Source organism: Labrus mixtus, chromosome 1 (assembly GCF_963584025.1).
Source record: "Labrus mixtus chromosome 1, fLabMix1.1, whole genome shotgun sequence".
In the NCBI taxonomy this organism is placed as follows: Eukaryota; Metazoa; Chordata; class Actinopteri; order Labriformes; family Labridae; genus Labrus; species Labrus mixtus.
Genome location: NC_083612.1, coordinates 12,993,284 through 13,007,889, shown reverse-complemented (window position 1 = coordinate 13,007,889; position 14,606 = coordinate 12,993,284). Strand labels below are relative to the sequence as shown.

The window sequence follows — 14,606 nt, the reverse complement described above, 5'->3', positions numbered from 1 at the left end:
AGGCATTAAAATGTACAGTATATACATTTTATATACAACTGAGGTTGCAATTATACATTTTCACTTTAGAGAAGGAAAACATATCGATAGGTAATGAATTATAAAAACCGACAATCATTTTCACCTCTTGTTAGAGTTTAAGTTTATACATAACTGGAGCATTGTAAGAACATACTCATGCCAGCACACAGTGCAGTTACACAGTTACATTATTCAATAAATGTTCAGATGAATGGAAGTCAGCGTTCAGTCGTCTCACTGTGTGCAGAGCAATAAAAGTCATACTGAATTCAATCAAATTAAAAGATGATAATCCAGCATGAGTTTTATTGGTAAGAGGAAACAGATTGCAGTTTGACCTCCATGAAAGATGGAGTCAGTGAGCCGAGGCAACAATCTGAGTCACATCTTGTTCCAGAGTTCATTCAGTTTAATTTCAAGATTTCATGTTTATAACGGGAGGGACAGATATGATATGTATAGATAACGTTAAATTGGATGCATTCGTATAGGTGTTTTTAGGTTTTCATTTCATGAAGGCCGTGTGTGCGCATGTGTGTGTGTGTGTGTGTGTGTGTGTGTGTGTGAGAGAGAGAGAGAGAGAGAGTAATTGCTTTTGGACAGCAACATTTCTCTTATGCAACGACACATTAAGCTCCAAATGGAGATTAAACCATGCGGGGGCTTGTATTAAAACGCTTTGGGCGGATGCAGATTAAGTCGAGATTATCACCAAACAATGTCTGCTGTCAGAGTTGTCTGAGGACACTTATATATTGACAGATCTTCGCTAAATATTATCCCACGTTAATGTTGGGTGTTTGATCAGCAGGAGCTTCTGTGTACTTTATCAGCACAGCTCGCAGGTGGAGGGGAGAGCTGGGATGTAATGTCATTAAAAGATGTATGTGGATTTAATAGTATAACCTGAGGCATCACCTGTGCTATAGGAGCTTTATATTACACACACACACACACACACACACACATACATACATAATGTGTATATGTGTGTATAAAAGTCAGCTTTCAGGTTCTTTATAAGAATCAGAGAATATAGAGTTTACTCATGATACAAACAGATCTGCATAACTGAACTCCAAGCTTTACACACAGGAAATGAATGTTTTAATTAGTCTAACGGAACATAAATGACGCATGAATGATGCAGCCACTCGAACAAAAGCATCCAGACAGGGAAAAAAAGAAAACTAAAATTTGCTTAGAAGATGTCCTATCGGTTTGGTAGCGTCCCATGTACACAGGTAAAAGCTCTCCAATTGGGCGGCCCAGATTCAAGTCTGACCTGTCCTCAGTATGAATGTACACATACCTGATGACAGCAGAACTTAATTGTGGCACTTAAGCCGTCTTAAAAGGGCTTCAGATTGAAGGCAAAACGTCACAGGGACGTGTATAACACGCCTTGTAATGGCCGTCTGAATCGCGCTGAATTAAAACTCATTCCTTTTACAAAGCTGCACATGTAACCATCTATACAAGAAACAAGAACTACCATTTACACACACACACACACACACACACACACCGGCACACACACTGAAATGGACATACAGTCATTAAGCATAAACCTGTGAGAAAAGGTGACTTTTATGTTTGCTGTCAAAAGAGCCAGAAGACCTCCACCTGATGACCTGAGAGGCCTGATGGGTTTATAATGTAGTCAAGTCCTGTTGATGGTTTTATGTTAAAGTGTGTGCATGTGTGTGTGTGTGTGTGTGTGTGTGTGTGTGTGTGTGTGTGTGTGTGTGTGTGTGTGTGTGTGTGTGTGTGTGTGTGTGTGTGTGTGTGTGTGTGTGTGTGTGTGTGTGTGTGTGTGTGTGTGTGTTACAGAGCGATCTCTGCAGACAGACAGAGGTCTTTTATCAGAGCCGGTGACAGAGCTGGGCCAGATGGAGTACCAGCTGCTCAAGTTCTTCACCCTGCTGTGAGTATAAAGAGGGACACACACACACACACACACACACACACACACACACACACACACACCAACAACACCACCTTCACCTCGGCCAACAGCTGACTCACGCCTATACGCTCACTGCGAGCGCCATCATGGAGATATAAATAGTGTGCCATTTAACGAGTCAAACTGAACACAGGGGGCCAGAGGTGTTAAAACACTTTTTGGTTTGTAGTTTTCCTCACTGGAGTTTCCATCGGACCAAATTTAACGATAAAAAGTTACACTGCAAAGAATTGAATAAACTGTAAGTGACACGCTGTTCTTTATCAGCCTGCAAAGACAGGCCGCAGAGTCACCGCTGGGACTGTCCTTCACCCAGAGAGCATGAGGCCTCATTTGTACTGTAGTGTCCCTGAGAGAGCAATAAATCCCTATCTGCTCCTGTATGTTTGTCTTATTGCTGACTGTGACCCCACCCCTTCAGGGAAAAGAGAGAAAACTCATTTGATTTTTTAGAAATTACAGATTAGATTAATTCCATTTATCACTTTCATCATTTACGATAACTCAACTTTATTTATATAACACTTTACACTCAACAGCGTTAATCCAAAGTGCTGAGCAGAGCAGTTAGAAAAAAACAAAGCATAACAACAACAATCAAAATGAAAGAAGAGGAAACAATTATGAACGGTGTAACACACAACGTACAGAGATATGGATCCCTGAGCTCGATTATTGAAAATTGAAGGCAATTGCTTAGAAATACGTTTTCAGGTGAGTCTTAAAAACACTAATGGTGGGTGAGAGGAGGATGTTGGGAGGTAGAGAGTTCCACAATTTTGGTCCAGCTATAGAAAAGGCTGATCCCCATAACACCTTGTCCTGGATCTAGGCATGGACAGAAGGCTTTGGTCTGATGACCTTAGATCTCTTACCGGCTGATATAGGCACAGGAGTTCTGAAAGGTAAGCGAGGGCCAAGTCCATTTAACACCTTGAACACAGTCAACAGTATTTTTAAATAAATTCTCTACTTGACAGGTAACCAGTGTAAGGAGGCAAGAATTAGAGTGATGTAATCACAAAGACTCTGTACATGTATCTGTATGTAATAAAGCCAAACATTTATACTAAGTAACTCTTAGGGAAATTAAAGATACGCTACCAAGAACACTCTGAGAGCTTGGACTCAGGTTGTTACTACAACAGGTTTTTTTTTTTAACATTCATACAAACCTTGTAAAATAAATCAAATATAGATTCCTGTTTTGATACAAAGGCAACAAAAACAGAACTCCTTCACACCGATATTGGACCAAAACATGCAGACAAAACTCCTGAACGCTGTCTTTATTACACAATTAAGTTGCTAATGTGTTTGTCAGTGAGTCTGATCCATACATTTGTGTTGTTTGTGAGTGAATTAAGATCAGTTAAAATAGTAAAAGTATCTTCTTTGACCCATGCTTCCCACTTCCTCCAGGTTGAACAAAAAACAGGACATCAGAAGTCATGTTGAGTTGCAAATACTAAACTCCACACTTAAATGATATTACGAATTATAATCATAAATACAAAGAATTGAAGTCTTGATTTTACAACATATACAACTTTCATTCTATTTATTTTGAACTGTACAGAAATGTTACAGCGGCTGATTTGAGAGCACAAATAACGTATTTAAAAACTTTAAAACAATACAGTATGTCGTCATGTGCAGTGTGTTGAGTTTTCAGCTGCAGGAAAAGAAAGTGTGACATGATTTACTGTCGTTGTAAACTTGAAAAAGAAAACTGATGTGGTCCTTTAACAGATTCGAGCTGACTTCTACAAGCACAGTGTTTGTGTCAGGGTTTGTAGACAGAAGGTCAACATCGCCTCCCAGTGTTAAAGAAGGGGAATTACAATGTCTTCATCCACATCAGCAGACAGTTCAAGTGTGCCTAAACTTCAATTTATGGTTTTCTTGAATGTATCTAATCTGAATTTCCCTCCTCTTTTTGTCAGTATTATTCTCCTCATCCTGTCATCGTGCTACCTGGCCTTTCGCGTGTGCAGTCTGGAGCAGCAGCTGTCCTTCCTCAGTAACCCGACTCTGCCCCTTAGAGAGAGGTAACATCGACGCTACAGCTGCATCACCAGCACATAATCATATCAAACAGATTCCTCTTATTTTTTATTAGAAAAATAATAATGCAAAAACACATTAATAAACTGAAAAAAGTAAAAACGATATCAAAGTAAGATTTATGCATAGGAGACAAGATGTTAGACCTCTATCTTTAGTTTGTTCCAAGAATATTTGTGTGTATGTCTGTGTTTATTTGATTGTTTTAATATATTTTAGGGTATTTTAATTGCATGTAAAATATTGTTTCATCAAAAAGGAATAAAAGCATCAGATGTAGGGTTTCTAAACAAAGCTAGTTTGCTGGTTTGTTTTTTTAGACGAGTAAAAAATAGAAGATCTATGTTCACAAAGAGCGATATTCTGTTGGATAAAAAATGCAGAAGTGAATTTCAGATGATGTGATTTGGAATCATTGTACCAGTGGAAAATATATGAAAAGATGTTTTATATCTTTTCATATTCTGAGTCCACCATCCTGGCTGCTTCCTTCTCGTCCAGGTAACCACTGCTCTCCGCTGTGATTGGCTGCTGTTTCCTCTCCTCCTGCTTCAAAATGATGACGTTCTTCTGCGACAGATCCAGGATCCGCTTTCAAGTCCGGAGAAGATCAACCCCCCCAAACTAGCACTTCACAACGGTGCAACATCAGCCCGAGTTCAGGCTTCTAAAAGGACCTCCTCCTCCTCGCAGGACGAGCTCATATTTAGTGATCACTTCCAGCCTATGCAAACAGACGGTGTATTTAAAGTAGGTTTTACTGTAGATAATGATTGTCCACCATGACCCCTTTACTCCCACGTGACACTGAAATGTAAAGCTCCTCAACACTGAAATAATGAGCGGATCACAGTTGCTGTTTGTGGCACTGGTGGGTGGCTGTCAGAGGATGTAGAGGTAAAAGAGATAATTCAAAACATGAATAACTTGAAAACACTGACACTGTAAGAGATATTTCAGGTGAGTTTTTACGACTTACTCTGTGCTATCTTACATATTCTGTTAGACAAGAGGACTAAACCAGATGTTTGGGGAGGCTTTTTCTTCTGGTGAGATCTTTCCATTGACCTCTGTAGGAAGGCTAAAACGAGCCACTACAATGCACTTTCTAAAATATGTCAACATTATTTCAAAAATATGCAAGTATTTTAAAAGTCTTGATCTGTATGTGCTTGATGAGCGGTGGTACTCAGATGTCATTTCTGCTGGTATTTATGGAAAGATGTGATTGTAAACCTGACTGAATGAAGAAACCGTCCATCTAACTTTTAAATACTGGAGCTGTAACACTGCTCGGTGATGTTCGATATAATGTGAAGGAGATGGCTAACTGGTGAAATGTATAATTTATAGTTTCTAGTTGTTCTAATCTTCAGTGTGAAAGGAATACCCAGTGTGGTTTGTTTTTCTTTTATACCTTTGAGATGAAGTCACCAAAGACTTAAACATGTCACGTTGAGGTTTTTGAGTGTTTATGTTAATGTATCTTAATGTAAAGATATTTTATTGATTTTGCATACATGAGGAAAATGTAGTCCTATACTTGTTTGTGAAATTCCTCTGAATTAAATCGGCAAAACAATGTAGATTTAAAAAAAAATGTTTTTGGGGCTTTTATTCATTTGTCTGTCATTTCAGGTACTTTCCTATCCAAAGTTTCCCCCTCTCCTGTTCTATTGGCTCTGCACTCAGGACCACCATGAAAAGCCTTGACTCCAACAGCACAGCAAATTTGAGTAACATCCACCACTCAGCCTAAATTCTAAAACAGTAACAGGATGTTGGCCGAAGCATTTAATGCTTAACAAACTACACATGGAGCCCTGGCTGTGCACCAGCAAACATTCTTCCACGTGATTCAATTTGAATGTTACAGCTTGTCACTTTTTTTGGGTTGTAAAAAATGTATTTTCCAAAATGTCAACTGTTTGGAAGCTACAAAAACCAACCTTGGCTTTAGTCTCTGAAAACCAATAAATATTAGACATCTGATGGGTTTCAAACAGGCTGCATGACCTCGAGGAGCTGGAGCGTTTTCTAAACCCACACAGAAACTAGGAGTACCTTGAAGCGATCACAATAGAGCGGCAGTTTTACAACACTGATAGTTTTTAACTTTTCTTGTTTTGTGTCAGAGGTATGCTATTTATGTTTACAAAACAAAGTGGATCTCGTTTTTTGGATCTGTTTCTTTTCATCTCATCTTAATGTAAAAGGACGACTGGGGGTGTCAGAAGCCTAGTGGTTAAGGAGCGCACACCATGTACAGAGGCTGTAGTCCTCCAAGAGAGCGTCCCAGGTTCGAATCCAACCTGTGGCTTCTTTCCCGCATGTCTTTCCCCACTCTCTCTTTCTCGCTCTCTCTAAAAGCATACAAAGCCCAAAAATAAACCTTTAAAAAAAAGGACGTCTGCTGTCCAGATTAGCTCCATGATGAAAAATTGTTTGGTTCAAACTACAGCGTACTGCAGTCAGAAAACGTAAAGTTCCACAAGCAAATAATAAAAGAAAGAGCTGGAACAATTCTTAACCACTCTACAAATTGCATTCCTAGTTTACTTACCTGTAACTAGCTACAGGCGTATGCAGGATATACCTTGTTGCAGAGTGACGGTATAAGTAACATTTAGGTCATTGGCTCGTGTCGTTGTCTCCTACTCTCTCTTCCCAGTGTTTCCTGTTTCTCTTCACTGTCCTAACTAAGGGGACCAGAATGCCCCAAACATATTTTTTCAAGGAAAAAAACTGTAATTTATTATTTCTCAAACTTGAAAGCAGAATACTTGATGTTGATAAACAAACACTACATATCTGTTAAAGTTTTTTAGTTAATTGTATTATTTCAAGCAAGGTAAAAAAAAATACACTGACATCTAGTTAACTCACAGAAAATAGTACGGTACACTCACACTTAACCTGCATTCCTCTAACTGTGTATGAAATAATCTTTATATACAATACAAGCATGGATTTAAAAGTATGGATTTTTAAATGTGCCTCAAAGTTATGCACAGATGAAGTTTAACTAAGATCTTAAATGAAACTACATAATGATATTAATAATGTTGATGAAAAACATGGCAATATTCTTGTCTATTTTATTATTTTCATTCTTATTTTATGAAATGTTTTTCTACGACGGAGGATTAGGGCCACGTTAAAAAAAAATTATTAATTCAATTTCGAGATTAAACTCGTAAATTAAGGAGTTCGAGACCAGCCTGCGTGAAAATGATGAAAGTAGAACTCTTGAAGTCTTTAAAGAATAAAATAATAAAGTTGTTATTTTAGTCTATATCAGAAGAGCAGCAGCAACCTGTTCTGACAAACATGCAGCATCTTGTCCTAAAGGTTTCACTAATAAGGAAATAGGCTACTTCCTTGTGTAGTCGGTAAAAACAGTTAGTTCAAGAGAAGTTTTCACTTGAACTTGCGAGACCTTGTTTATCTGTAAAATGATGAACAGGACACAAACTGGCTCTGCACATGAGACACTTTAACAAGGCAGACCGATAACAGACACAAATAGTTGTGTTGGGGCTTTACTTATGCAGATATGAAACTACACATGCTTTTGGCACATCATCATCTCACATTGTCATAAAATATCAGCACCCTGAAAAGATACTGCAAGAAACTGAAGAAAGAACCACACTGCCTTGGAGGAAGTTGTCTGCAGAGGAAAATACTTTAAGAGTTCTACTTTTCATCATTTTGCTCAGGCTGGTCTCGAACTCGTTAATTTACGAGATTATTCTTGTAAATTTACGACTTTAATCTCGAAATAAAAAAATGTACGTGGCCTTAATCCTCCGTCGTATTTTTCAGCTTTTATTAAACAAGGAATTTCCCTGAGATTTAAATCTGTTTTCAAAGGACGACCTGAGCATGACACCAGGTATGGTTTTATATAAAGATAAAAAAAACAATAGGTGTAGACAGAGACGCTATGCTCAGGAGGAAAAGACTACATCCACTCAAACAAATAAGACAGTTGCATTTCTCAAATTTTTTTAATTTTTTTTTTTTATTTAACCTTTATTTTACCAGGCAGAATTGCTTGAGATCAAATGACCTCTTTTTCGAGCAACGCCTGGCCAAATGCATTGACTTTTAATAGTAAAATTGTTATTCATTTTCGGCGCCTGTGGCCAAGTGGTTAGATCACCTGCCACATTTACAGAGGCTAAAGGTTTGAATCTGACCTGTGGCTCCTTCTCGCATGTCATTCCCCACTCTCTCTCTCTCTGTCTCGTTCTCTCTCTCCGATTTCTGACTCTATCCCCTGCTCTGTCTCTCAAATCAAGTCATAAAATGACACTTTATTAATTTCATCACATAAGGCAAGTTTATTAACATATCACATTTCTGCAACAAGACAATTCAAATGAGATAGTATTTGGGACTAATGCCAGATGAAAAACGTGTTTGACACTTCAACGTCTTGAGCAACTGGACACTATGGCAACCTAAATGATTGACAGGGGGCATGGTTCCCTCAGTGAATAGAGAGGGTTGGTGCAGAGAGGAAGACACCTGGTTCAGAGGGTCAAGACTGGCTGTCCGAGGAATATGTCAGGAATCCAGCAACCGATCTTCAACAAACCTGCTGAAGACTAAACCCTGAACAGACCAGAGGAGTGAGATTTGAAATGTCTTCATGTTTGAGTGTATCTTTCCCTGTTTAGTGTCTTTAAAATAATGTGTTTGTGTATAGCTCAGGCACCTACTAATTTGTCCTTTGTGTGCTTAAGAAGCTGAAAGGGCAGGGGCCAAGTACTGTAACACTGTGTGAGTGAGGAGCCAGTCGTAGCTGCAGAGTACCGGGGGCAGGTCAAAGCAGATGGCCAGACAAGCTGCGGCCTCCTCCATACCTCCAGGGAGCCATATTGTCTATGCTGGAATGCGTTCGAGTTGACCTTTGACGTCTGCGGTGTGAAGAAGAATGCTGACTGTAACTTCAGGGTAATGGTTTGTATTACACACACTAAAATCATCACATAAAGGCCGCATTACTGGAGGTTCTCCACAAACACGTTACCTCAGCGGTGCATTAAATGTGTCCACGTCTGCAAGAGTACGGTCCAAGTGCATTACAGCTAATCAGTTTATGAAGTGCGAGGTGCTGTGTTTCACTTCAATACGCTGCACATGTTTCTTCATACCCCGAGGGGATTTTGAAACCAAATATTCAGACGGAACAAATTTACAAGTGCCATGCGTGAATATTCCACATGGAGTCATAAAATAATAGCATTACTTTTTATAGCAAGTAAAAAGACACATACTGTAAGTGCATATTTTTAAAAAAGTTTAAAGAAAAACTGAAGAAAAGGCACATGATGCAATGAAATACAATTGAGATGGAAAAAATTTAATTTCTTTGTTGTTCCATAACACTGTTTGAATTAAGAATGATCCGAAACTGAGTTGAATGAGCATATTTGATTGAACAGTGCATGTGTTTTAGCTACTCTTTGTTCATCTGCAGTTCTGCTTTACATCAAAAATCGATGCTTACTCTGAAAAATGACTCAATAGGGACTTTCTTGGTAAAACATTCAACAAAAATTCAAAAACATTTGAGTTTGATTGACTGAAAATATAGTCAGCTATCTCTAAGTTTAAACCGTTAAATGTTCACTTATCTTCTGCCAGCGGACCTCAAAGGACCAGATTGCAAAAGCAGCCACATGTCAAACAGTGTTTTGATTAACGGAGGTTGGCTGTGACCACAGACACGCCCCAGTTTTCACAAACAAGTTGGATAGCTTAACTGTATTTTTACACTCGTGTGCCCACCGTTGAATGAGAGAAACAAGTTCACACCCATTCTCTGGAGAGCTGTTGAAAGTCATACTGGGGAGAAAAAGGAAACCAGTCACACTGTCAGAACAATGTATTAGAACATTACAGCACAAAATAACTTCTTGAATCGACCAAACATTTGATTTAAAGGCTTTGAGAGTATTCACAAGGGACAATTTGAAGAATCTTTGTTTGTGGAAGTTTCCCAAAACTATTCATGGTTTTATAGGTTGAACTGTAGTTGGCTCGATATGATGGCCCTTTGTTCTCCTTCCACTGTCATCTGTTTTCCTGTGTATTCCTCTCTGTCTTTCTCTTTGTTAGCATCTGCTATCCATCACCTCTTTGGATTGCTTTAGCTATCAAGCTAGCCCATCGTTGACAGATTTGCATTTCGACTTAACTCAAGCTGACTATTGAAAAAAAATGTGAAGCGTGTGAAGAAACTGACAAAGAATGTTTTCCTGTTTGTGGTCTTCAACGGTAAGTCTACTTGGTTGCATTTGTTGGATAGTAAAAATGACTCAAAGCCACACTTATTGAAATTTGAGGGAGAAATTGTGTTTTTCTTCTTGTTGTTTAAACTAGGTAGCAAAATCGTCCCTGCAAGCATCTGGATTAGAAATTACGAACACGTTTGTGAGATGTTTCTTCCAGTGTTCATACCAAGCTTTATGTTTCAGATGTGGGCTATACACTAACAGACAATGTACAGGTGGTTTCAGCTATCTAATCTAATAGTTAGAAATGAAAGCAGGTTTTTATATTCACTGGTGTTTCAGCTATGCCTTTATTTTATTTTAAGCTTACAACAGACTTTAAATAGGCTACCTGGTCACTAATCAACATCTCATTATCATCATTATCTTCCATTAAACTGTTGATTCAAGTCAGAATTACCTGAGAGGATTTTACATTATGAATGCTTTAGATTATGAAGGTAGAGTCAGAAGTTTATCTCTGTTGTGTCTTTGTTGTAAGATTTGCACTTTCCTGATTTTATGTTGCCTGTTTAAAAACATGGGCTTCTACAAGTTTATTACCAACTTACACAGCCTGTCACCTGACGTTGTTTCCTCCTCTCTAGATCCTTGTTTGTGTTGTACTTACTCTCTGGAGTTTGTGTCTGCTAAAGAATTGTACAACTTATACAATTTGGTAAATAGAAAATAAATAAACATGAAGTTAATGCTTTTCTGGCATTAAAACAGGACCAAAAAGGTGTAGCCTGAAGCCTTGTTCATTCAACATTTTGTCAGCTCCCTTTAAATTCATACAAAACAGTAAAAAGTAACAGAAACTAAGTATATTTGCATATATCCAAAATCTGGGGGGAAAAAACACATTACATGTACACTGTTCGTACTTCAGTTTTATATATGATAAGAATATTGTGTTTAAATCGTTTTAAAAATCTGTTATGTGTATTACACTCTCTGTTTTCCGTGATGACTGACATACATAACAAAGTCAGTTTAAAAACCTGATCCATGTGTGAGAAGGAGCCTGGCTGCCACTGGTGCAATAGCGCAGAGAATACAGATACTGATCTTTCCATTCCTGATGGGATGTTGTGATATGAACCTGACCTACTTATCCACCTCAGCAGCTTCATATCACAGTGCGATGCACACCTGGAAACAGTACGGTCCAGGATGTTACTTTGTCTTTTTTGGCCTCTCAATGGAGATGTTGTTTGTTTTAATCAAACTGATTCTCCCACATGCTGCTGTACATGAAGCTGACACAGTTCCAAGTGGTTGTAGTTGGTTGCAGATGTGTGAAGACAGGACATGATGTCATGTAGAAGAGGTCAGAGACAGTTCTCAGTTAACAATATGGAAACTGTATGGTTTATGTGTACGTGTATGTGTGCATTTGTTTGACTATGTACCTACAACAGGCCTGAGGGGCTCACTCTGATGAGTAAATGTGAACCACCTGGACACCCTGGAGGAGTAACCTTGGCAGCTGCTCCTGAAATCAGGAAATTAGGCAAAACACTGGAGAAGAAAAAGTGAGTTCACTAATGAAGCTGTCTGTTTGTGTATGTTTATGTCTATTATTACAGGAAGGAGCCTGGACATAGATTAAAACACAAGACTTTTGTAGTAGGTTTTCTGTTTTAGAGTTTATCAAAGTTTCTTGCTGAGTACACATTGTTTGACACATCGGTAATACAATATTCTTCTTGACTCATGTTTTTAAGCATCACAAGATGTGTTTGAGTCAGCAAAAAAGGACCCATGTGCAGTCAATCAGGCAGACAGGAAGCCTTGCGATTTATATTCAGGCTTTTAAAAGTAAAATACTGATACAAAGGCTTCAGGAACAGGTAAAAGGTGCAGGCACAGACTCCAGTTCAGGAAAAGGAGGCTTGAAAGCAAAAACGCAAAGCAACATTGACAATCTGACATTATGACTTAGGAAAAAGAAGCTGGTATTTATCCTGACAGGGTCAGTGAGGAATGTGATACCAGTCAGGTAACAGAGACAGGTGTAAAAGTCAGAGGGTGCCTGATGGATGGATGCAGGATGGCGTGGGAAGGTGGGATGCTGAAGGCAGACAGGTTGAGGGAAACAGGAATGGGACAGGGGATGTCAATTGTATTCTTTTTTACTTTGATTATTTGTTAACTTTCTTTATTCACATGATGTATAATGTAAAACATAACGCTCTATGTGTACTTACAAGTCCTTAGTAGATGTTTAAGTTTTATTTTATAATGTCACATGTACAACAGTATCCACCCCTCCAATGAGAAAGAAGTGATCTTATAGGTATTATTTAAAAAGTTGACAACTCACCTTGCATGAGGTGTTTTATACTTATTTTGTGTCTTAATAATCTGACATGATGCACAGGATTTTAGAGTGTATTCATTGCATATGTGTGCATCTAAAGGCACACTTACGGTAAGAGTCATGGGACCTAAACGTAAAGAATGTCCTCCTCCTTTTTAAGAAAGATTATCGGTAAGCAGTCTGTTTATTTAGAGCAGAACAAAAGCATCAATACTAAGAGGCTTTGTTTTGTGCCACAGAAATCTGTGTGTATCATTTGCCAAAATAGCAAGGAGCAAGGTACAGGATTTTGAGAGGATTTAGCTTTATCCATTTCAGTGTAGTTTATCCAGAAAATAACAAAGTGCTGTTGTGTTAAACGTCTTGAAAACACAACTCAAAACCTCTGTGCACTCGACAGACAGACAGACAGACAGACAGACACACAGACAGTTTGTAAGCGCTCATGGAGTAGACTTGGTAAACTGGCCATTAAGAAACTAATCAATCTTAATGAATGTGCCTTTCCCCGGGCTCTTTGTTGCACTAACACAGCGTGCTGCCTGGGCGGTGAATGCCCGCGGCTTTGTGGCATTTTGATCGGACAATAGTAAACCCTGACGGCTCGTCTGACTGGTTACTCCGGGTGAAATATGCCTGTGGGATGTTGAAGTGCTCAGGATGCCAGAGGAAGGAGAGCAGGGGGAGGAGACAGTCCAAGAAGTGTGAATTTAGGAATGGTGCAGGGTCGATCAGCCAGTTCAGATACTGATACTTATGACTCAACTGATTGATTCAATTACCTGTGAGTCAAATTCCACATTGTTAGGCCCTGCTTTTTTATAACTACCCTTCACATGTTTTAAACCCTGGCCCTAATTGTTCCTAAATCTTAAAAACCCACAGAATGAATGTCACCCAAATTGTACTTGAACTTGAACTTTTACTTAATTTTTAGATTAGGTTCTTTTATTCTTTTGCCTTTATTAGATAGGACAGCTGAAGAGAGTAGGGACTGCAAGCACCAAATAATCAGCGACCATGGGATGATGACTTTTCCTCTGTTCATGAGGCACTGCTGCTCTGCCGACTGAGCTAAATCAGCAACTCCTTACATTAGCTTTAGCTCTCTATGTTGGCAGGAAACATAACTCAAGACACGCAGCATGTATTTACTACACTTCCCAGGATATCTCTGTGAGACATCTTTGTCCATCTCACCCAGGGGTCTCAAGTGTTTTCAGCATCACTTTGATCCAAATCTTTCCACGTTGACTCCCTAAATCCTGCTCCAAGTGATAAATAAAGCTGGCTCATAAATATGTCAAAGGCCACATTCTGACTCTGAATAGTAAAGTTGTGTCGTTTAACCTTCCAGTGTGCTTTCTAAATGTACAGTACAATGCAGGATGACAGCTCTGTTTCTCATATTCTACTTTTAGTCCGTTGTTGGAATTATATCAGTGGATCTTTTCATTGTTTAAATAGAAAACTCTTGCCCTTTATAGATAATTTATTTTTTGAGTTAAAGTGGAAGTCTCTATTTAACTTGTCTGAAAATACATTTCTTGCAGTTAGGAAACAATGAAGTGAACAGGTTACAGCCCAAATGTTTCAGCCTTATTTTCCTGCAGTCCATCAAATATTTTTTAAACATGACTTTCCTTAAACTGCCAAAGTTGATCTTCACACTCCAAGCGTTGCTGGAGCTTTCTGACCTCTTCATGCACCTTGATAGTTGGTGAAGTTGGGCCAGAAAATCAAATTCTGCTTCTTTAAAAGAAACACCTGAAATAAAAACCACAATGCGCTTTTAAACTTTGGTCACCAAAAATGTGACAGTAAGTTTTTATTAGCAGAAGACAATGAGTTCAATACTTTCTCCTTTTTAAGAACAAAACATACATTCCAGTACTCGGCATTGCCCTTTGTCAGATCGACACTCGCAGCACACAGG

The 14,606-nt window shown here is 38.7% G+C and overlaps 1 protein-coding gene across 6 annotated transcripts in view; it reads left to right on the top strand.

Annotated features, from left to right (window-relative positions):
• gramd2aa (GRAM domain containing 2Aa) overlaps positions 1-5,657 on the top strand; it is a 33,378-nt gene extending 27,721 nt beyond the window's left edge. For 4 of the 6 annotated variants that reach the window (XM_061028588.1, XM_061028918.1, XM_061028752.1 and 1 more), the window contains 3 exons: positions 1,855-1,948; positions 3,937-4,041; positions 4,559-5,657. In XM_061028588.1, the coding sequence (XP_060884571.1) occupies positions 1,855-1,948; positions 3,937-4,041; positions 4,559-4,562 (203 nt within the window). In that variant the 3' untranslated portion in view covers positions 4,563-5,657. Of the gene's footprint in view, positions 1-1,854; positions 1,949-3,936; positions 4,046-4,558 lie in introns of those variants that run through there. The other 2 variants (XM_061028667.1, XM_061029000.1) reach the window with 1 other exon arrangement.
• The last annotated feature ends 8,949 nt before the right edge of the window (positions 5,658-14,606 follow it).